Raw genomic sequence first — 24,906 nt, forward strand, 5'->3', positions numbered from 1 at the left:
TTAATATGTCGCTTTGGAGCAATTGCTTGAACCTATTACAGGTTTTCCACTGCGCTATATAGAATTGTAATATGTAATTACTATAGTCAATCATGTAAAATCTAATGTAATCAAATTTTAACTTGAAGCTTTAAATTTTCAGTGATTATGATATCTTTCACTGTGTTTTTTTAATGTCCCGAACCATTTGGAAATTTTTATTCTTTGGGCCAATCTTGTTAAATTTTAGTTTGTTTTGACTTTTGCTTTTAGTAAACTGCTGGATCTGGTACTACTAGATTTTTAAAGAAATAAAAGAAGTTCAAAACTTTTATTTTTCAGAGTTTTAGATTCTATCGTTTTATAATGATTTTTTTATTTGTGAAATCTCTCTTTGTATATAAAGGTTAGTCCTGAGCAATTGTCAACATAAGCCATTAAAGTTAGAAGCATGAAATTTGGGAAGTAATTTTGGTGGCATTCGAGGCTCACTAAGAACAGATTTCTAACACTTTTTTAATTTGAAATTTAATTTTTAAAAAAATGTTTTATAAAAATGTATTTTCATTATAACATCAAAGCATATTGTACAAAAATTATTTTAACACCATTTAATAGGCTAAAAAAATAACTTCTTCAATTATAAAAATTTTGTTTTAATATTTTTCTTTAATTTCAACACATTTTTGGAAAATGTCTCTCTGTAACAGATAACTCAAAAACGTTTTGAGAGCTAGACAGCTGAAATATGTTCAAAGGGGGGGGGGTCCATTTAGTCGATTGTAAGTCAACACGGTAATTACAAAACGGAGTGAACTTGATAGATCAAATTCGGAACATCTATAATGTCGACACATGTCAAATAGTGAGCCAAATCCTACTAATGGTTGACTGTCTGTACTTTCAGAAACAAGTAAATGCAATAATTTAAATAAATCAAATTTGATATGTTATTTTGTGACAAGTGCAGTTTCAAGTCAAATTTTTATTTCATTCGGTTGAGAAAAAACGTGTCTGAAACGCGAATTTGATTTTTGGATATTAACGCATGCCAGGGATTAATCGTCTAATAACAGAATAGATTCAGTAAAAATGCTTAATTCATGCCAAAAGTTAATATTCCGTAACTATTGTACACAAATGCCATTTAAGCGTTCTCTTTCTCACACTTTATTAGAGATTGTGTGAGAAATTTTTAGGGGGACCACACCCATTGATTATTATAATGAAATTCACAGTAATATTTTATTTCGCAACTGTTGAAAGTTGCAATAAAAGAAAGGAAAATGCTTTTATTAATACTTAAAAATTTTAAAGCAGTTCATTGAATAAAATTCTTCACTTGAAGAGTTTTGTTAAATTTGAAGTAATGTGGTATATTGTTTCATACTGGCTTCAAAAAATCTTTTTAAAACGATGTTTTAATTTGCCTTTTTAATTTCTCTTATATGAAATAGAGAAAGTATGGCAATTGTCGAAAAATTCGAATTTTGACAAATCTACATATTTCAAATCTCCTTGAATTGGAAAAATACATTTTCGGAAATGTCTGTGATAAAGAGAACACAAAAACAATTTCAGCTAAACGGGTGAAATTAGGTGCACGACCTTTACACCAAATTTGCAGAGTTTTTTCAAACTGATCATCTGCATACAGAAAGTCTTTGTTTACCAGCTGTTCGAATATAAGTTAGCATGGTAATTACAAAACGAAGTAAAATTCGTTACACAGATTTAATATCTATAGTATAGACATCTGTAAAATTTTGAACCTAATTGAAGAGATTCCCTGCCTGTGCTTCCTCCAGCACGTAAACACGATAACTCCAGAATGCAACATATACTTAAATATATCAAGTTTCATATGTAATTTTGTGACTACAAGTATAGCTTGGAGTTAAATTTTTGCTTTAATCAATTAGAAAGAATGCGTCGAAAATTCAAATCCGCTTTTCGGATATCTTCAATGGCATCTCAGGGATTAACCGCCAAAACACTTGCCAAGGATCACATGATAGAATGAGTAAAAATGCTTAAACTTAAAATTCAGGATTAAGTTAAGGTTAATATTTCACAACTATTGTACACTAATGCCATGCAAGGCATTTTCTGACATTATGCGATAATGCCTTGGGGGAAGACTCTCCTGCTGCTTTATTTTCCCCTTTGCTTCTAACTAGAGAGCTGTTTTCTCATTTTTGACTTCATGAATTTGTTTCCGTTATCTATGAAAAACATGACTTGTTAAAGCATTTTTATAATATATATATAACATTTCTTCGGTAAGTTTTTTTTAAGTGAAAATTTTTGCTTATAGTTTAAAAAGCAGATTTTCATTAAATTTTAGGAGCGTTAAAGGTTAAAAAAAAAAGGCTTTTATTAAACTTTACAAGTGAGAGGCTATTAGACAATTTCTTTTTAGTCTAATAATTTGTGAATGCTGCTATTGTTTTCTATTAAAAATGACTTAAAAAACTTTTTGAACATGGCATTGTTCTACCACAAATTTCATGGCAGTTTTGCCAGTCTTACGATGTTAGTCATAGGAATGCTTTAGTTGTAACTTTATAAGACTTCAAATAAAATTATTAAATAGAATGAGTTAGTGCTGTAGGAAATTTACTCTTTCCATTCCAGCAATATTAAATCTGATTTGTTGTTTCATATAAAATCAAATGCAAAAGTTTTTGTCATGCTATATTACTATCGACATTTCCAGAAATGTTGTACGAGTCTATTTAAATGAACTGATAATTTATTAATTTTAAGAAATGTCAAAAAAAAATAAAAAATAATCACAGATCTTTATAGTTAATTTTATAAAAATTTATCTAATTTTTTTGGTGTTATGTTTTATTTTTATAATCATTTCTGTTTTTGTCAAAAAAGAAAAAAAGAACATGTTGTGCAATTACAGAAATAAATATTAATATTTAAAGATAAGCATTTAAAATTAATTAAAATTCTTTTCAATAAAAACTATGCATTATTATAAAACAAAAACAAATCTTATGCTTAGAAAATGCACAGTTTAAGTATGCATATTTTTACAAAGATCCTTCAAAGTACTTCATTTTTCAGCGTATTACGCATCCTGTAAATAACAATTATTTATCAAATGAAATTTTGAGAAAATCTTTATATTTAGAAGAAATAAGTATTTGTAAAAGAATTTGATGCAGATTATTTTTTAAATTAATAATGAAACATAATAAATTTTTCAAGAATTGATTTTGGATAGGTAATTCTATTTGATTTAATTTTAAGAAAACTCAAAATATTGAATGCAGACTAGACTGGCATATAAGACTTATTTCAATTATTAAGTCTTTAATTATATTATTTCATGAGATCGAACTTTTTTCCCAAATAGAATTGATTTTGATATATAACAGAACACATTTTTTGTAACAGGGCTTTTTAAGCATGTTACATTGAAAAAATGTTGCAAAATTTTTGAATCCCTATTTTAAAATGTCTAAGAAATTTAATCAAAGTTCTAACAAGAAATTGGGGCTTGCTTTCCTCTATACATTTTCAATGTTTTGACCACAGATTAAGATTGGATATTTTCAGTAGTAGTTCAGCTATTGCTTTCATAATTAGTATTTTTTGAAATTAGGAAGGGGTGGGAGAGAAAGTATCTCTGCAGTAGAAATGCACAGTAACAACAATTGTAACACCATGACTTTTAATGTACAATAAATGTTGTTTTGCTTCGTGACAATGACACATTCATGATAAATAGTAAAAGACTACAAAACATACAAAAGCACATCCGATTATAAAAACTTACACACATTCACATCAATGCATTAATATGTTTTTTGCACAATTAGCAATTAAAGATACCTTTCTTCGTAGTAGTTCAGCAACTGCTTTCATAATTCATTATTTTTTTAAATTAGGGAGAGGGGAATCTCTGCAGTCTTATTTCTTGAAGAAATGCACAGTAACAACAATTGTGACATCAAAACATTCATGATAAATAGCAAGAGACAGCAGAACATACACATTCACATCAATGTTTTTGCACAATTAGCAACCAAAGATATCTTTCTTTGTAGTAGTTCAGCAACTGCTTTCGTAATTTATTAATTTTTTTAAATTATGGGGTGGGGGGAAGCTCCACTGTCTTATTTCTTGAAGAAATGCACAGTAACAACAATAGTGACATCATGACTTTTAATGTGCAAGTGCAATGAATGTTATTTTTGCATGGTGACAATGAAACATTCATGATAAATAGCAAAAGACAACAAAACATACACAAGCACATCCTACTATAAAAAGTCACACACATTCACATCAATGTTTTTGCACAATTAGCAACCAAAGATATCTTTCTTTGTAGTAGTTCAGCAACTGCCTTCGTAATTTATTAATTTTTTTAAATTATGGGGAGGGGGGGGAAGCTCCACTGTCTTATTTCTTGAAGAAATGCACAGTAACAACAATAGTGACATCATGACTTTTAATGTGCAAGTGCAATGAATGTTATTTTTGCATGGTGACAATGAAACATTCATGATAAATAGCAAAAGACAACAAAACATACACAAGCACACCCTACTATAAAAAGTTACACACATTCACATCAATGCATTAATGTTTTTTGCACAATTAGCAACCAAAGATATTTGTTTGTAGTAGATCAGCAACTGCTTTCATAATTCATTTATTATTTTATTAAATTAGGGGGAAAAAAGCTCTGCTGTCATATTTCTTGAAGAAATGCACAGTAACAACAATGGTGACATCATGACTTTTAATGTGCAAGTGCAATGAATGTTATTTTTGCATGGTGACAATGAAACATTCATGATAAATAGCAAAAGACAACAAAACATACACAAGCACATCCTACTATAAAAAGTCACACACATTCACATCAATGTTTTTTTCACAATTAGCAACCAAAGATATCTTTCTTTGTAGTAATTCAGCAACTGCTTTCGTAATTCATTATTCCTTAAATTAGGGGGCTCTGCAGTCTTGTTTCTTGAAGAAATGCTCATTAACAACAATTATGACTTTTAATGTGTGAAATGAATGTTATTTTTACATGGTGACAATGAAACATTCATGATAAATAGCAAAAGACTACAAAACATACAAGGCACACATGACTAAAAAAACTTGCATACATTCACATCAATGCATTAATATGTTGCTTTTCTTTTCCTTTCTTTTTTGCACAATTAGCAACCAGAGATATCTTTCTTTGTTTTTCTGAAAAAGCGAATTTCTTTTGGATCAAATCCTCTCTCTTTGGCACCATAGACAGCCCATTCAGGAGTTGGGCATATATAATCTAAACTGGTAAATGTTTCTGCACCTTCCGATTCTTCATACCTTTTTATTAAGTAATGAAACTTGCTGTAATCAATCCAAGTATGCCATCTTCCATTGACATAAAACTGAAAAAAAGAAAAGAAAAAAAAAACATTTATGGACAGTAAAATATTTATAATATTAAGTTATATGAACGCAATAGAATTTTTTTATAGATAAAACAGTTTCGCCTTCTTAATTTTCTATAAATAATGTATTTGATATACTTAATTAATCTTTGTTGGAGATGCAGCATTCATTTTAAGTACCTAACAGCAGGGGTGTTTGTGGGACCCCAAAAAATCCCCTGAAACTTTTACGGACTTACTACCGGCATTTTGGAGTTTCGAGAAGGTGGGGGGGGGGGGAAGAAATGAAAAATTACAATTATGAAGTATTGAATGACCTAATTATAAAAGTTCAATGAATTACTTTTTTTGCAAAATTAATAACCATAAATTTTCAAACATATAAACTACTACATTTTATGCAAATATTTTAAATTACCTGAATTAATTCTTTTTAAAAAAATTATCTAATTTCTGCTGCTTTTTTTAATTTTCTGATGTTTGTGGGCTTGTCTTTCTTTTGTGGTGAACTTCATAATTGCAGGAAGATTGACTTTTATTTTCCTCATTTACAGTTGAAGAGATTTCCTCGAGAACAGCACATGCAGAGGTAGAAGCAGTTTGCTTTTCTGCTAATGTAGAAGGTTTTTCAGAGACTTTTATAGGTGACTCATCTGAAATACATTTTTTAAGTCCTCTTGATATGTTTTCCAACTTCTGTTCATATTCAGTAAGAGATCTTTGTGAATTGGATCAGTCATTGGATTTTTTGAGCCATATTTTTCACATGAGGTTTCTTTAGAAGCCATTAAATCATATTTAATAGTCTGCACTGCATCTAGGGAATCAATCTTAAGAGAGGTTCTATAGTCAGTGACAAGTGTATCCATTAAGTTGAATACACTTTCCACTAATGGGCCATGGAAGCAGCTAAGGCAGGCTTTGACCAATTTAGCCAATGTAGGATACTTATAATCATTTCTGAAATCATCTTTTAAATTAAAAACTTTAGACCAATATTTATCAATTGTACACTTGACTTGATTTCCACTTTCATCAGATGTGTAGAGCATTTCTTTGGTGATATCAATATCACTCTGGTATAACCTTATTTCAGCTTCTACTTTTGACTTTTCATTATCACTAAAAATAAGGGACATAAAAGATGATAATTTTTCAAAAGCTAATATTGTACTGGTTTTACCTCTTAGCTCTGGATCTAATGCTGTAAAACTAATTAGATATGAATTTTTAAGGGGTAATTTCTGTTTCATATGCTGAAATTTCAAAGTGAAATTCTCTTGCGTACATAAATAAAAAAATATTTCAATAAGCGAAACGAAAAATTTACACGTGCATCAATAAATGAAACGAAAATTTTACACAGCGGAGAAAAAAAAAGTTGCGAAGCGATCAGTGACAAATAGCTAATACGGCGAAAAATCCCCCTTCTCTACTTATTGGCGCCACGCCAGGAGAGATAAGACCTTTGAACCCAGAGTCACGTTATCGCACATCTGGTCGAACGAAGTCTCTCCCTTTTTTTTCTGCCGCGCCTACTTGCCAAAAAGAAACCAGAAGAGAATGTCCGAGAACCGGGGGAATGAGTCATAACTCGCAATAAGGAAAGAACAAAAAAGAAGTTTTTTTCCCCCTTTTCACGCATTATCACTGCCTTTGGAGAGAGAAAGGAAAAGTTTTCACCATACACACTGACCTTGCGTGTTCTGCTTTCAAAGCAAACAAAATTACCCAGATCAAAATAAATAATTCATTATTATTCCTACTTCCTTTTGAACGACGATCCCCGGAATTTCCGGGTATCGAAGTTCAAAATCCCCGGAATTCCGGGGTTTCCCCGGAGCACAAACACCCCTGATTAACAGTTTATGAAGAATCATTAATTGTACATCCCCTCTTTAATTTAAATGGCATAAAATAAAGTTACACTTCATAATGCCCGATATATTTAAGATAAAAGCATCCTAAGCTTTCTTTTAGACAGACTAACTTAAAGAAGAGAGGAGGAAAAATCTGCAATCAATTCATGTTTTCACTAAACTGTTCATATGAACATAATAAACTAATAGATGTTATTTCTTGAAAGGAATAATGATAAAAAATACTAAGACATGCATGACATACTTGTAATGCATTAAAAATTTTAAGGGGCTTAAATACTAAATTTTTAACTTTCTGAAAAGCCAGCTATAATTAGCCTTCTAATTCATATTTAATTTTTTTAAAAAAAACAACCCCATAATTACTTAGTTTTTAAATTATCGATGAATAGCCTTTAAAATTTAAATGTCTATTATTTTAATTTCCTTAACTAAAATGCAGTATAGTTCAGGAATGGCAGAAGGAAAAATATTACAGGACCTCAGCTCTGTCTATAAATTTCCACATCAATGATTTTTTTTCTTTTTCTAATTTTGAAAAGGATTGAAGTTACAACAAATTTAATGCCTTTGAACATTCATTTGCAAATAGACTATATTTAATTAACTGTTTTAATATATATTCTGTTCGAAAGATTTCATTTAGGCTACAAAATACTATAATCTTTTTTTCCGTGAATTAAAATAATTTTGCGTAATGTCTATATTTGCTGTCACTTCTTATATATATAAAATTTAAAGAAACAAAACAAAAATTTATATTATGTTTCAAACTGGTGCACAATTCAGTGTAAAGTTCATATAACACCAATCAATGGAGAATACCTAACTTGAAATGAAAATAAACTTTGCCGTTTCTACAGAAATATTAAGGCCCCATGAACTGAAATTCTTCAAGAAATAATTCAAATAACAGAGAAACAATGCTAAAAGTACTTTATTTTTTAAAATACTTGAGTTAACATTCAACAGGTAAAGAATAATTTTTTAGACGTAGTCATCAGACATTATTAGCCGAAGAAAATGTTAATGTTAAGGAAATCCTTAAAAATGGTCAAACTTCAATAAGTTGAAACATATCAATAATATGAACATAACTTTCTTATTTATTTCCACCAAGAGAGAAGAATGAAATAAAAAGGTTGAGGTACAGGGGAATAAAGATAAATGAAGAATTAATCTCCTATTCTTAATATAGTAGAAGATGCTATATTAAGATGCAATTTAATTTTTTCAATTACAGAATTTTGAAATATCCTTTTAAGATGGGAATATCAGTAATAGAACAAGAATATGTTCGTATTTTTCTTTTTTTTTTTTCAAATGAATGAAAGACAATATCTATGGTCCTGTTTTCACTACTCATGTTATCCTTTTCTTTCTTTATGAAGAAATCAAGCACATTTACAAATACAGTGATGAAAAATGGCAGAGGGACTAAATTTAAAAGGATTATTAGAAGATGGATAGATCAGAATTATGAAAGATATGAAATGTTACTGTTTCAATGAAATTCTACACTAGTTGTTAGATATATAATACAACTAATAATAATAAGCATTTTTACAACTAATAAAATTACCCAACCAATGGAAGAAATTATACTTCAAGCAAACTAAAGAATTTAAAATGAACAACCATTCCAAATGATATATTTAATTACAAAATCAAAGTACAACTGCAGATCTTATCAAGTGCTTTAATTTTGAATCAGAGTGCACAATAGAATATTTCACAGGAAAATTAGCAAAGATAATAAATCACTACACTTAATTTCTTAATAAAATACCTTACCTAATTTTAGAATTTCGTAAAAAAAAAAAAAAAAATTTTACAATGATCTGTGTTCTGAAATTAGAATCTCAAACCTTTATTGTATGAGATTATAAAATAAAAAAATTATAATTGATCAATATGATTACAATGCATAAATTTAAGGTATTAAATTTTTTGCAAACCTTTTTATTTGAAATTAGTATGCAGTTGGAATGCTCATGTTCAGCTGCCAATTCATAATCAGGCAGGTATTTAAGCAGCTCTTTACTGAAGTCCACAACTTCATTATGCCATGGAACATTCTGCATAGTTAATTTGCTGGCAGATGAAGTACCACAATATGTAACACCCTAGAAAGTATTCCAAAATATTTTTCATGCAGGCAATTAAAAAAGTAACTACAAAAATTCAATTAAATAAATAAAATTAAAAACTAACTTTGATTTCAATGAAATCTGGATTTCCAATTTTAACTAAATCAGCATAACCTTCCAATTCATCAGTATTCCATGCTTTGACCAAGGTTAATCTGTAAACAGTACGTTGACCCTAAAAGAAATATATAAAAATAAAAAATTGTTAGTGAGGATTAAAAATAATGTCAAAAATATTGATTAGTGCATGAATTAAAAGAGAAACAAAATAAAAAGAAAAACTCTTAGAATTTCAAATCAATTTCAATTTTTGTGATGAATGCAAATAAGACAATAACAAAAGTAAAATTAAATTTGCAAACAAGATTTAAATACTGTAAATGACCAATTTTTACAGTCTTATTGTATATTACAAATTAAAGGTTTATTTTCCTTTGATGGCTAGACTACACAGAATTATCTGGTTAAGCGTGCAGAGTAGTTCATAAGTAAAAAGAAGAATTATGAAAATTATTTATCATAGCTAAATACATTAAAATGTTGAATAAGGAACCTAAATTGCAATTGGTAGTTTATTGTGGTTTTAAGCATGAGATTGCCACAGTGAAGAAAATAACATGGCATTCCCCAAGAACTCTATCAATTCTATGATAGTTTAATATTTATAATTTATGTATTTTTTAAAAAAAGAATTTAAAAGTAAACTAATGTTTTGTGAAAGGTTTTGTAACCAGTCATTGTATTTATGCATTAAAACAAATACATATTTAAGAAAATTATTTTGTCACTGATTTACAAAATTTGAAATTTAATGTTTATATTCAGTTGAAATAAAATTCATATGAAGCAAAGTAACTAACTTTTGAATCCAAAGCTTTTAAACTGTCAAGAAAACGTTGCCAGAAATCTCTGAAGAGAGGACGGTCTATTTTTTTCAGACTTTGTTCGCTGTTGGCATCAACTGAAACATATAGTTGTGTAACAGGTTCTAGTTTTTGTATGGCATCAGGAAACTGAGCATTAGTCACAAGGAATGAAGATATTCCTTTAGCATGTAGAAGTTTGATTAAAGTATTAATTTCTGGATACATTATGGGTTCACCAACTAATGACAGGGCACAATGTCGCACTTGCATTCCTTCAGCAAGTTTCTTAGGCTGCACACCTGGAACACCTATTAAAACAGATTATAAAGTAAAACTCATTATAGTAATATGCATATAATGCTACTGAACAATTTGAATAATATTTTTTCAAAATAATTATAATATGTTACATATTAATAAATTTATCAATTAATAACATTACTTGACTGATAATCTTTAACTGAAAATAAACCATACTGGCCTGAATTAAAAGATGATTAGAAAGATGTTCAAGTGTGATTTTCTTTGTATAAAAATATTTCCATTTCCAGCCTCTCTGACAAGACAATTTACTGACAAAACAGATGTCATAAATTTCGTTTGATTGTATCAGGAATACTTTACAAAAAGAACTCCATGCCAAATCAACCAATGGCAATAGCTTCTCTAATCAATTCTTTACTTAGAAGTTCTTCCCTTCATCTCTTTTGCGGAAAGCCTCACAGCTCAAAATCAATTGCAGAAATAATTACCAATAGCATTTAATTCAGACTTCATGTTATTATCATAGGCTGGATTATTTGACACCTTGGAAAGTCTACTTTCAGAAGAGATAAAGATTATTAATAAAAAATTTTGATTGTTCTTAAATTCTGTTATATTTTTTTTTTTTTTTTTTTTTTTTCCATTTCTACATAGTATTTGGTAGGATTCTCATAAAATAATTTTATCATATTTTTACATCAAATGGGTTTTTAGAAAATGACTTTTTGCAATAATTTTTGGTCTATAAGCGGAGAAATTTCATTATCGTAAACAATTACTAAATAAATGTAATAAAATAAATATGTGTTTTTAAGTCAAAAAAACTTTTGGGATTTGTGTTTATTTTTCCAAGTTTTAAAGTTCTCAAATAAATGAATTCATAAGACTCTGATAAAATTAGTTTTAGAAATATATCATAATCCACTAAGAAATTGCATTTCAAAAGCCAAATAAGTAAACTAATTGACATTACATTTCTTCCCTAACAGATTATAATTAAATATTTTTATTACTATTTATTTCTACTATAATCTTTATATGACTAATTAAGTATGATACTAATATTTAAAAATTTATTTAAATTTAAGATTCAACTCAGATGTATATTATGTAATGTAGGTCAAAGCACCAAAAGTGCTGCAATTAATAAAATAAATTTGGAATTAAAAGAAAGTAATTTTAGATTTTTCATCAAAATTTTAGAATAAAATCAGGGGAAAATATAATATATTTTTATGTTATTGAATTTAAAGGAGTTTTTGTTTTAAACTGCATTTTTGTTTGTAAAAGACAGAGTTTACCATAAATGAATGGTCTTTTCTGTTGCGCAGGCTGCTGCCTATATAAATTTTCATCAAATAAATGTATATTAATATATATACTTGCTAGAAAAATAATTAACTTTAGTCATCTAGGAGTATATTATAATACTGATATACCAAAATTTATTTTCTTCAATATTTTATAAGCTGTAAGTTTAATAGGCAAATGAGCAAAAGTTCTTATACTAAAAATAAAATTTTAAAAAAATGGAAGAGTAATGTTTAAACATAATTCCCATCATAAGTTGTTTTTTTTTTAATTGATAATTCTAAAAGGATTGGCTGTACAATTCATTAAAACCTAGATTTGTTTTTTTCCCCAACAATATTTGCAAAATAAATAGGATTTAGCGATAATGTAACATTTTTTAAAAACAGCTTTTTGTATTGGAATGAATGTTTCAATTTTTATCAAAAGAAAAAGAAAGGATTGATATCTGTGCTAGCATTTTTTATTGTGAACCTTATTTTTCAAATATATAGTGCCAATACAACAAAAATAAACAAAAAACAAATACAAAACTGAAGAAATGCAGCAAAATTTTCGTGAATAACTTTTACCCTACTAGTTTAACCCTTTGATGCACGGTGGTGTCACAGTAAAACCATCGCTTTCTAAAAATTATTTCTAAACGTGCAGTGGTTTCTAATCAAAACCAAAGGATCTAAAATAATGTTCTTTAATAATTGTCTAGAGATGTCAGCACACTAGTTAATTTCCCTCTAATGTACAAAAATAATGCGTCATTTTTAAAGCTTTTTCTCAATACTTTCAATTAAAAAATTTTTCATTGAGCAAAAAATGCCTTCATAAATTTGTTGTATGAAAGCTGTCTACAACATACATATTTTTTTTTCTTTTGAATAAAATCACGAAAAAAAAAAGTTTCTCATACTTGACATCTTTTTAAGTGGTTTCAGAGACAAACCACCACACACCTATGACATCCTCTGACTCTCTTAGTGAAGTGGCTGATAATTTATGGGAGTTTTACCACGAGTTTGTGGGTGAGGAATTTATTTAATTTAAGTAAGGTTATACGAATAGGATTTTTGAAATTTTCCCTTTTCAGTTGCGTTCTTCTAGTATTAGCAAGCAACTATATTATGGGGATGTTAAATATATTTTCTAATATAATATAATTTTTAAATGGTTAATTTAAATATTATGTTTCTTTATAATTTGAATATAGAGAATTGTATTTAAGGTCTAAATGCCATGTAAAAAACTTTTCCTGTGAGCTTTATTTGAGGATAACTTGTTATTAAAATAGTTTATTTTTCATTCATGATTTTTTTTCATGTTGTAAGGTTGTATAAGTAGTTTTCATTGATAATATTGTGTGTTTTAGTATTTCCATAAACAAATAGTGAATAATTATGCTACAAAACGAATTATAAAAGTATTAATTACCATATGAAGAAAATGTCATAGGTGAGCAGTGATACTCAAATGACCCCCCCCCTCATGGTAGTCCCCTATAAACTTTTTTTAAAAGTATTTTCTCTTCCCTTAGACCCTAAATATGTACATTAATTACATAATTATTAAAAATTCAGAAAATTTATATTTGTGCACTTCAAAGGGTTAAAGCATTAAGTAATTGGTCCCAACAATACTGGCTAAACCTCCTTGAATTTACCAGTAGAATAAAAAGTTTTGAATAGTTTATAAGTTTGACAGTCATCCCAATTTTGATTGAATCTGTTTTCTTAATAATAACTGTATTGCAATGAAATTGTTTTAGATATAGAGAAATGAAAATAAGAATAATAGGACTGCTAGGAATTATTTTGGATTTAATTAGATCTAACATATGCTGTTCCTTTACTTTTAATATGCTGAAACAGAAAACATTGCTCACGATGAAATTTTCATGATTTTTAATAATGAAAAATTAATGGTTTAATTAATTGCCAGAAAAATTTTATTTAAACTTTTCTCATACTGCAGTATTTGTTAGAAAAATGTTAATTATGTGTTGTATCTGAAAATGTAAAAATTTTGAAGATAATTATGTGATCAATCTCAGCACATCCTTAAACAAATACTTTTTAAATAAATTATTTTTAATACAAAATCTTATATTGTATAACATATTATAATGCAAAAATCTTTTGTACTATATGAAATTTCATTTTCAATAATTTTCAGATTCACTTTAATGATACGAGATTTCCTGATAGACAAGTTAAAACAATGAAATTCAAATTCAACATTTATGAATTTAGGGCGATCTTTACTTGTTTTGGACTTTCAATATATCAAAATCTAAATTATCCATATCAATGATATTTTTGAAATACGAGAAATGTTTTTGCTAAATCGTTTGTAAGTATTAAGAAATGTAAATTTTTATGCTTTCTTTGATGTCTTATTTTCTTAAATATTTAATTATCCAGCATTCTTTCTTTGTTAATGCTAAGATTGATAAAATTAAGACTATATTTTAAATTAAAATCAATCATGCAATGTTCAATTTTTCTGATAAATAAGACATATTTTACCTTTAAACTCATTAATCATATTATAGTGATTTTGTAAAGCCATTTCCACAATTTCATTAGGATCATCCATTTTCCATTTCCATTCTGTTCCAACAGGATTAGTATGGTGTCTAAAATTATTCAAATTTTGATGCATTATTTCTTTATATGTTAAATTTATAATATAATTCCAACACAAAACCTACTAAATAGCAATATTGATCATACCTCCAGCAAAACACACATTTATTTGCACAGGCAAGACTTGGAGTAGTTTCCATGCACCTGTGACTCTCAATTCCATAAAATGTGTGCTTATAACATCCACCTCTGCCTCGAAGCATGGATTTAGTCCAACGACACATTTTAACTCCAGAATGACTACCTAAAAGCTTGTAGCCCTGTTTAGTAAGAGATTTGCGCAGAAGAGGAGTTATCATTTCTTTGGGTTCTTGCGTTGATTTTTCCTAATAACATAAAAAAAAACTATAATAATTCAATAAGAAATAAATTAATATTTAAATATGTATATTAACTACAAAGAATATATATCTATGAAAATTCAGTCATACAGTACAGTAAAAATAGCATAAAATTTAATTCAAAACAGGAAAACACTTATCACAACAAAAATGTTTTATAATTTTCAGTTTACCAATTTTAACTGTTATTATTTTTTTTAAAGACTTTTAGCCTAGATTATTATTTTCACAATTTTCTTTTAAGTATACAGTTTCCACAACATATCGATGCAAATATGTATACATTTATTTTATAACTATTGCTTCTCATATTTAAGCATAGACAAGCATAATACTATTTTTTTTTTAATATTAATACTGTTTAAACAAACAAATCAACAACTCTTTTTAAACAGAAAATGAATATTAACTAAATGAAACCTAGTTTAAAAATTATTATGATAAAAAAAATTGAATTTAAGTTATAATATAAAGGTCAGAATTATATTACCAATAAAAGATAATGCACAAAAGAAGAGTGGAGAAAAGCAATTATTTGAGAGTAATAAATGAATTTCTTTTCACAATATTAAGCAGGGATTTAAATGAAATTTGCAAACTTGAAGATTCTAAACCTACAAACAATACTTTCACAATACAATAAGTGCCAATAAAATTTCTAACTTTATACCTTGGATCATGCTATAACAGAACTACATTATGATCAGAAATCATATGACATACAATGGATATTACATAGTATGGACTAATCTAAGTTATCACATAACTATGAATTGATACAATTACATCTGCCTTGTAAATCTAGAAAACTAAGTTAAATATAATAAAATCATGCTTAAAATTTGATCTAGAATCTACTAAGAGTAATAAAAATAAATCCACAAGTTACTATCCCAAGAGTAAAATCACAATGTTTGCAACCACAGGAATACAAGATTAATAGGATAAAGCAATATTTCAAATAAGATAATATATTAGGAAAACAAAAGGCACAATGGATAAGCCCAATAAAAAAATTATAAGCAATTAATTAATTATAAAGTATTGTTATGAACTCTGTAAATTGAAAGTATTTTGGGTTCTTAACAAAACTTTGGACATCAGGTTAAGAAACTTGGTGAAACAAAATTTCTAATCTTTTCCAAAAGATTTAAAAATTTTGCTGCAACTGCAGAGCGAATTTTCTCTACGCTTTCATTGAGATAGATTGGCACGGAATTTTAACCAAAAAGAAATTGCAGTGCTATCCAAGAATCTGAATTTATTTGTCTTTGTCTTTTTTAAGCTCTGGAATAAGTTAGTTTGAAATATAGTAGTCTATTGAAGTTTGGATTATTTTTACTATTATCAACTGTAAATATTATAAATAAAAATATTTTCTCTTTCTGCCATTTTCATTAAAGCCTATCCAATCCACAAACCTTTGAACTGTAAAAAATATGTCCAAAATCTATTTCCAGTATGGTTACAAAAGATGCAATCAGTACAAAGAAACAAGATGGTTGCTAACATAAACTATTCAATTGATTTGATATTTCAAATTGTCAGATTGGTAACAAAATCAAATAAGTTAGTGAGAGGAAACAAATGTTCATTGCCATAGAGTATAATTCTCTAAAGTGGTAAGACAAAATATAAAAAATAATTAAATAAAAATACAACATACCTTGATATTTGAAACACCACATGCATTTCCTAAGTCCTCTAAATCCACTATACCTTCTTCCTCCTCCTCCTCTTCTTCTTCACTATTACTCTTGTAAGCATCTTCCTGCAAATTTAAGACAATGATTTAAATTAAAAAAATCAATCAATTGTATTAAGGAACCAATTGAAAATACTTAAATAAAACTTTTAAATCTTACTAGATCTAGATTTAAATCATCTTTTTTAGTTAACAATCTGATCAAAGATGTATGCCATTTTGAAAAACTTCCAACCAAACCTATAAAAACAAAAAAAAAAAAAAAATGTAACTATTGAAATAAGTCAATTTTTTACTGTGGGATGTTTAAGTAAACTTACAAAATCAATATTTTTTTCATAATAGAAACTAAGAAGTCATTTAAAATATATTTTATATAAGAAATAATACTTTATATATCTAGGCACTGTTTATTTCATTATTTTTAAATAACAAAATAAAAAATAAAAAATTAAAACATTGAAATTTTTTTATTAAGACATAGAGATACAAAAATATTTTTATTAAAAATGACAGCAGCCAACATCAAAGATAATCAGATTAAAAGAGTTTAAAAAGTAATTAGATTTTCCGAGAAAATATGATAATAATATAAAGAGACATAAATTATCAAGAAAAGTTACAATAATCTTTTTTAAATGCAGATTATAATGGTGTATGTTACAGCACCTTATCTTGATATAAGATACTCAGCTTAAGTAACAATCTGCTCAAAATCTCTTTATCAACAGCCAATGAAAATAAAATGCAGCTAAAAAGAATATGTTTGAACATTTTATTGCAGTGATTTCAATATCTTTAATATGTGAGAAATTTCATTATTTGATTTGATGCAATTTAATAAAACAAAAATCATGTTTGATTCTTCTGTACCATGATTGATTTTAGAAGTAATACAAGCATAAAAGTTATATATTTTTTCACTACATTGCCAATATCATGAACTAATGTAAGAATGTACAAACTTAAATGTTGAAAGGAAACTAAAAAATTTTAAGATCATTAACTGAAATTTCATCAGGGCATATCATTAATACATAAAAAGGCAATACTTGCTTCACAATTTAACTGTGAAATAAGCATTCAGATAAACAATGAAGAAATAAAATTTTATCAAATAATGGAAATAATAGGGGTATTACAAATAAAAGTAAAATATCAATGCTGCTTATTCCTTCTTTAGGTGAACTGCAAGATATTTTTCATAGTATGTAAGCATTCATATAATAATATGTTTGCTTAAGATTAGACATATGATAGATTGCTGAATAAATTTAACATTGATCCATCTTAATACAATTTTTTCAACTTTGATTAATTTAAATAAAATTTACAAATATTCAAAGAATCTATAAAAAAAATGATACAAGAACATTCATCTCCCTCTTTCAAAAGGAAGTAGACAACAAAATAAAATTGACAAACAATTAAGAAAATTTCATTCTAAATTATTTAAAGCTATAGTGCTAAAAATGATGAAATGCATAAAAAGGAAAAACAACATTTAAAAATCTGCAGAGAAATTTCTTTTGCTTTCACTTATTTATTGACCATTGTAAAAATATTAAGCTGAATAAAAGAACATTGCAAGTTTATAGAGCAAGAAAGGACCACAATCTAAAATCATAACCATTAAAAAAATTGTATGATTTTATGATTCATCATCATTTAATATTTTAGAATATTACAAATATTTGTGAAGTATTGTGCAAAAGAATAACTGTAAGTATATTTTAAAATGTTAGAATATTCATGCATTTTATTAAGTTGCTGATTATTAAATTTCAATATATCTTTTATTTATGTTCCAATCCTCAAAAATAAATATGCTACAAGATATACTAAATCACATACATATAATGAGCATTTAGGAATTATAGATTTACCTAATTCTGAATCACTTTCATCTGCTTTTACTAATTCAAGCACAGGAAGAGCACCCAATTTAACAAGCTGACCATTTATTTCAGTTGCAACCTAAATGAAAACTTTAATAATAAGGTACAATATAATAGAAAATGCCAAGTAATTATTAAGAGACACAAAGAATGAAGATATCATTCACTTATAAAAACTTTTTATATCATCAAAAATAATCTAGCAATTATAAATAACTTTTGATGATTTCCAAGAGTGTTATTAAGAACAAAAAAAAAAAAAAAAGTTTCAAAGTTACTGGTTGATTAATAAGATTAACATCAAAGTTTAAAGCTGAATGAATTCTGTACATTAAAGATTCAAAAAATGCTGCATAAAGTGCATTTTTCCTTCTGATTCACAGAGAAGTAAAACAGATAATTTATATTCAAAATCTAAATAAAGTTTCTATATGTTGGAAATTGCTTTCAAAACAGTTTTTATTATTGTATTTAAAAGAATATTTTTTATAACAGGTTTGAACATTTTCATTTTTCAAATTATTTCACAACTCCTCTTCTCAAATATTTTGTATCCATAAAATAGTCAACTTGCCTTTATCAATGCCTTATTATATGCAAGTCTTACATTTCAAAGTAGGAGAAAATCCATATTTTAATAAGTATAGCTGCTGAGCTTGGTATGTTTAGAATGCATTTTGCCTGTTGTACTGATAGAAAAGAACAAAATTTTCATACCTTGTTAAAATTTTCACCATAACTCGAATTTCCCAGACCAAAAACAGCATAACTTAATCCCTGCAATGCTGTGCGAGAGACCCGGAAATCACAGGATGCCTCTTTCAACCATTTGCAAAACCACTGGCAATCTTCAGGAGGGAGTCCATCATTATATGTCGAAATTATGAAAAGACACAAACTTCCTCTCATAGCCTAAAGGGGGGACAAATATTTGGTTATATCCTATAAGTATATAATACATAAATATCAAAAATTGAAATTCAAAAACTATTGTCCATCCATTTCAAAATCTCATTTCTTATGAGTGAAAATTATCAGATTTTAATAGGTGGCACCTAATAGAATTTAATTTTAGAAAATATTTAGTCAAAACTTAGCCCTTCAGCTACGTATCCTATGATTTCTGAGGATTAGCAATCAGTCCAATTTCTATTGCATACCTCATTTTTTTACAGTTTAGTGTTTCTTTTTACAATTACAGAATTTTATTATATTATTATCGTGTAACATATAGTATCAGTTCACTTTCTTTGAAAAATATTTGAACTTATTAACAAACATCGCATGCAAATAGTGATATTAAAGAATTACATTGCCAAAGGATTAATGCAGCTTTATATATCCACTTTAAATGGAAATTTTCATATTTTTATGTTTATAAGAGGAAAACAAATGTTGAATTCATATATTTCATAATGTACAAATACAAGCATACCATTTCATAAAAATGATATGTAGATAAAATGTCATAGATGATTGCAATGATGTAAATCATGAAATGCCTGATGGAAATATGTTTGTAATTATTTTTTAATAACTACCTTACCTTTATTATTATTATTATTGCTTTTACAAAAATTGCTGATCAAATACATAATGGGACCACTTATGTTTACAGTTCACAGAATTACAGCATTCCTCACTTGCACACTTTTTTCTATGTACACAGTTAATTACTAAATTTAATTTAAATATTTAAATTTCTGAATCATTAAATATAATTTTCTTTTAAACATTTATTTAAAATTTTCATAGAAAAAATTGGGTAAAGTGCTGAGGAAAACTGAGCTCCTCTGGTTTCAAATCTTCTGCAGAAACATGGAAAACTTTTTCTATGTCAGATTCGATAAGTTACAAATCTTTAGTAACAAAGCCCAGTTTATTCTCAACTTAGTTATAATATGAAAAATGATACAGTATTCTTTGCAATTTCAACTAATAGAAACAGTTGCAGTCTAACACATTTCTAATGATGAATTTCTTCTGTTTTGCAGAATTCTTTTCTTACATATGGAACACACAATTTTATATTCTTTTATCAAGATCACAGGGGGAATGAAAGATTTGTTTCAATTCCATACTATTCTAGGATGGAAAGAGAAAGTAGATTGTAATTAAAAGCAAAAGTGTCAATTTATTTTTAGAAATGGTAGATTTCAACTCCTTATTAATAAATGAATGCTTAAATGCAGTTAAAAGATAAGCATAAGTATCTTGTAAGAAAACTGACTTATAAAAGGAGAAATAGGTGAGAATAACAAATTTACAGAAATATTTCAGATTCATGGATGACATTTTATAAGCGTTTCAAACAATACAGAGGAAATTTCATATAAATAAATTTACTTGAGTAGTCAAATATTCTTCAGGATCCTTCACATCTTTCATGTCTTGTACTTCAACTATGCAATCATATTCAGCTAAAATATTTTTCAACTTTTCTGCAAAGTTCTGCATAAAATAAAACATCAAATCAATTAGTTTTTTTTTTTACTAAAAACATGCATTCATAATTATGAAATAAATTCAAAATCACATCTAAGATGGAGAAAAAAAAGAAAAAAAAAACATTTTAAGCTAAAGTAAAATTTTGGTAGAAGTCAAACTTATTTATCAAATAAATTGACATTATTCAAACAAAATTTACTATCTTTAATGCCAGAATATATCATGTGATAAAAATTTTGGACCCTCTCCCCGAAACTCAATGATACCAAGTCAAGGGGGGGGGATATTCTGCTGATTTATTTTTCACAACTTCAAGAAAACATGATCATCGAAAACTATGAATTCAAATTAAAATAACCCCATACCAGATTTTATGCAAAAGATTAACATAATAGACACGCTACAATGTTTTGAAACTGACATATTAACGAGAACATGATTGAATGTGTAATGGACTAAAGAGGTCTCACTGTAAATGTTTTTTTGCAATTTCTTCCATGTTAGATATATCTCTTTGGCATACCAAATTCATCCTGCTGTAAAATGTATTCTTATTTTTAATTCGTTAGAATTTTTTTCTCATTACAATACATAAAAAGACTAAACTTACATTTATCAGGTATAACCAAAATAAATTCTTCGCCATCTTCTCCACTGCAGTTTAAACCTTTTTATAGTCACAACATGACAAAGTACATATTTTATACTGCCCCTTTAGGATAATCTTTCTAGTAATTTAATAAATATTAATGCACATCAAAGAAAGAGGGACTGAGAAAAAAATCAATAAATGTTATCTTAATAATGCTGGCATTCTGGATCTATTTCACCCAGGATTCCTTCTCTGAATTCTTCCCTTTTTTTTTTTTTTTTGATACATATAAACCATTATGGCCATGCTTTTGATTTATCATATATAATGTAAATGGAATGGAATGTTTCTTTGCACTTCTTGAGGAAATTAAGCACTTTTTACGGTCCATTTCCCAAAATTAAGCACTTTTAAGGAGTTTAAAAATGATTTTCAAATTTAAAGCATTTTTCATGATGCTATGCATCCTTTTATAGTTCTATATAATAGTTTCTTTCTTTACGGGCATCAGAAATTAAACTATAACAAGAAAAACATCCAAAATAACAAAAATATGAAATATAATACTTTTTTATATTAACTTTTCATATATATATATATATATATATATATATATATATATATATATATATATATATATATATATAAGCATAGAAGAACTGCCACCTTTTCATAGATAAAGGTCAATTTTAGAAAATTTTTGTAATTTTTCATCATTAGATATTTTTATAAATAATAATTTATATATTAGTGGTAAGAGTAACCTTAGCATTTCCTGTCTGTGTCCCAAAAATAATATTGCACCTATTCTCATCGTCCTCTTCATCTCCAGAAGAAAAATCAGAATCCAAACCAGCACCAGTCTGCAATAGAGCACAAAATAATTCTTTTTTTTTTTTTGTCAACAAATACATTAATCATATAAATCAAAGAAAATAATAATTTTACCAGGCATAAAAGCTTTCCTTTGAATAAGAATTTTTCTATCAAGTAAGCAGATATGCCAGCTACAGATAATGTAATCCCATAACACCACAAATGTGGTTCTTCCAAAAGGGAAACAACAGCCTCCATAAATGAAGCTCCTGAAATGGAAGCAATGATATATAAATCAAAATATTAAGTAAGAAAATAACTCAAAAATTATTAGAAGATTCTAAGCATAATGTAAAAAATTCCTCTAAATAGTAAAATATTGGTTGGTTTAAATCTAATCTCATGCAATATTAATTCACTTACCTATTGAAACGACTAATTGATTCAAGTTATATAAATTCAGTTCATATTTAATAAATGCCATTTAGAACTGTATTTGGTATCAAATACAAATCAAATATTGCAAAAGTTTAAAATCATTAAAATCAGATGTACTTTTTTGCATTTAAATATACAGTAAAAAGTTATGCATGTGGCATAAAAATTCAGTCTAGAGATTTGGGTGGCTTTGATTTAGAGCTTCCTGAATCAACAAAGAAAGGTACATCTATTTATGTAGAAGTAGAAATCCAATATAATAACAAACTATATCTAGAACATTAATTTTATTCATATATTTCAAAATCTAATAACAGTAACTTTCTACGACAGAACTTGTGCACTAGTTTAGAAAATTACTGATCTAGCATTTTCCAGTTTTGTGAGCATATTGTATTGTATTTTTGCGCATACTTTGAGCCACAATTATATTGCAAGTAATTTACACAGATTTACATACAAAATTAAAATTACAGCTCAGATTAATTTGAATTATTATAAAGTATATTAATATAGTCATTGATCATCTTAAATAATATGTTAAAGAAGTAATAAGTTAATTTTTGAATTTAAACAAATGCCAGTTTTTTTTTTTTTTTTTTTTTTTTTTGTTGTTGTTGTTTAATTTCTATACAACAAGATATCTTAAGTTATAAGAAATTTTATGGCAAATTCATCAACAGGAAATTAGACAAACACCTATTTAATTTTCTTTATTGTACAAAAGTAAAAATAAAAAAATAAGAAGATATTTTATCATTTTGTCAGTATTTACATCACTGAAAATATTCTATGCTTTTCTAATTGCATTACTCAAGCTACAGAGAATCTAAAACAAATACTATGGATACTTTTAAATTATACAACTCATTCATAGCCTGAGTCAATTCAATAAAATTTCTTGAATTGATTTTCACATACAATCTGACTTACAAAAACATTCCACAAACCTTAAAATATCAACAATCAACTGACTTATTGTATTAAACAATGGATGGTTTTAACACTATAAGCCCTAACTCGATCCATTCAACAGGGACCTAACAGGGCTTTGAGGTGGTTAGGTGAATTTAAGGGGTGAAAAGTATTTCCGGATGAGCGCACCATATGCTCACTATGTGGGATCCGCTAACCTTGACAGTGATTGATGAGTGCCTTTTCAAGTCATGCTATGCCTGCGATAGATAGCAACACTAAGGGGATAAAACATTATTTATCAATTAAGAAGATCTAAATTCAAATCTTCAGCATTGTTTTAAAAAACTCATATTTAAATCCTGTTTTTTAATTTCTATTTATATACATTAAATAAATTGACTTTTAAATTTATCATATCCTTCTCTATAATTTATACTGTCTCTGTCTTGTCTTTACTATTTCACATACTCAATGTCAATCATTATAAAAAAAAATGAACCTACAGTTAAAGTAATATTCCAAGAGATACATTATGGTTATATCCCTTTTAAATACCAACTGATGGTAGATGCATAAAATATATTGTTCTTATTTACCAAGTTCCATTTTTTTTAATGTTTCAATACAGTCCAATCTTATACTTTACATAAAACATATGTTTTGCATCCATATTGTTATAGTGTAGCTGTTAACACTACTTAATCAAAAATAAAAATTTATTAACATCTTTTCAATGATAATAAGATTTTGAAAATATATGGCTAATCCTGACTTCCATGTTTAAATGACAAATAAAATGTATTAAATTTAATTTTTTAAAGAGACTCACCAACATCTGTATGAAGGAAGATTTTCAGAATATTATAATTTATCACCGAGTTTGATAAAATATAAGGAATTACAAATTTATATTAAGAAATAAACCAATTCAAAAAAAATTTTTATGTTTTAAATAGTTTTTATTAATATATATATGGAAAAAATTGATAGAAATAAGTTTTGATTTTTTTGTACTTACCTTCTGTATACATAAGTGTTTAACTTACGACACGAATTAATTTTAATTCTTCATTTATGATTTTCAATATCCAATAGCACGTGTACCACCGGCAGGATTTACTAACTAGAAACAAACCAACGCAATCCAATGCTAACCACCAATCAGCGTAGAAGAAAGAAGAAAGAGTAAGCTGTTGCTAAGGCTTGAACTAATTTATTGATCTATAATAATAATTATT

General features: G+C 27.1%; 1 protein-coding gene across 1 annotated transcript; it reads right to left on the reverse strand.

The window, feature by feature from the left end:
- Window positions 1-4,438: 4,438 nt before the first annotated feature.
- Window positions 4,439-24,828, reverse strand: LOC129965673 (S-adenosyl-L-methionine-dependent tRNA 4-demethylwyosine synthase TYW1-like). Its single transcript, XM_056079774.1, has 14 exons — window positions 24,687-24,828; window positions 22,445-22,581; window positions 22,261-22,359; window positions 20,803-20,907; window positions 19,174-19,368; window positions 18,445-18,535; window positions 16,719-16,798; window positions 16,520-16,624; window positions 14,600-14,838; window positions 14,393-14,502; window positions 10,293-10,606; window positions 9,497-9,607; window positions 9,241-9,408; window positions 4,439-5,399 (listed from the first exon to the last, which is right to left on the reverse strand). The coding sequence occupies exons 1-14, from the start codon at window positions 24,697-24,699 to the stop codon at window positions 5,181-5,183; spliced, it is 1,986 nt and encodes a 661-aa protein (XP_055935749.1). The 5' UTR covers window positions 24,700-24,828; the 3' UTR covers window positions 4,439-5,180.
- Between the last annotated feature and the right edge of the window lie 78 nt (window positions 24,829-24,906).

Source organism: Argiope bruennichi, chromosome 4 (assembly GCF_947563725.1).
Source record: "Argiope bruennichi chromosome 4, qqArgBrue1.1, whole genome shotgun sequence".
NCBI classification, from domain to species: Eukaryota; Metazoa; Arthropoda; class Arachnida; order Araneae; family Araneidae; genus Argiope; species Argiope bruennichi.

What these genes read in the sequence shown, in the direction of transcription:
- LOC129965673 (XM_056079774.1), bottom strand. An exon ending in AAGAATATTTGACTACTCAA is followed by an intron (nt 19,369 to 20,802) that starts GTAAATTTATTT and finishes TCCCCCCTTTAG; the next exon opens with GCTATGAGAGGAAGTTTGTG. An exon ending in GTGGTGTTTCAAATATCAAG is followed by an intron (nt 14,839 to 16,519) that starts GTATGTTGTATT and finishes TTATGTTATTAG; the next exon opens with GAAAAATCAACGCAAGAACC.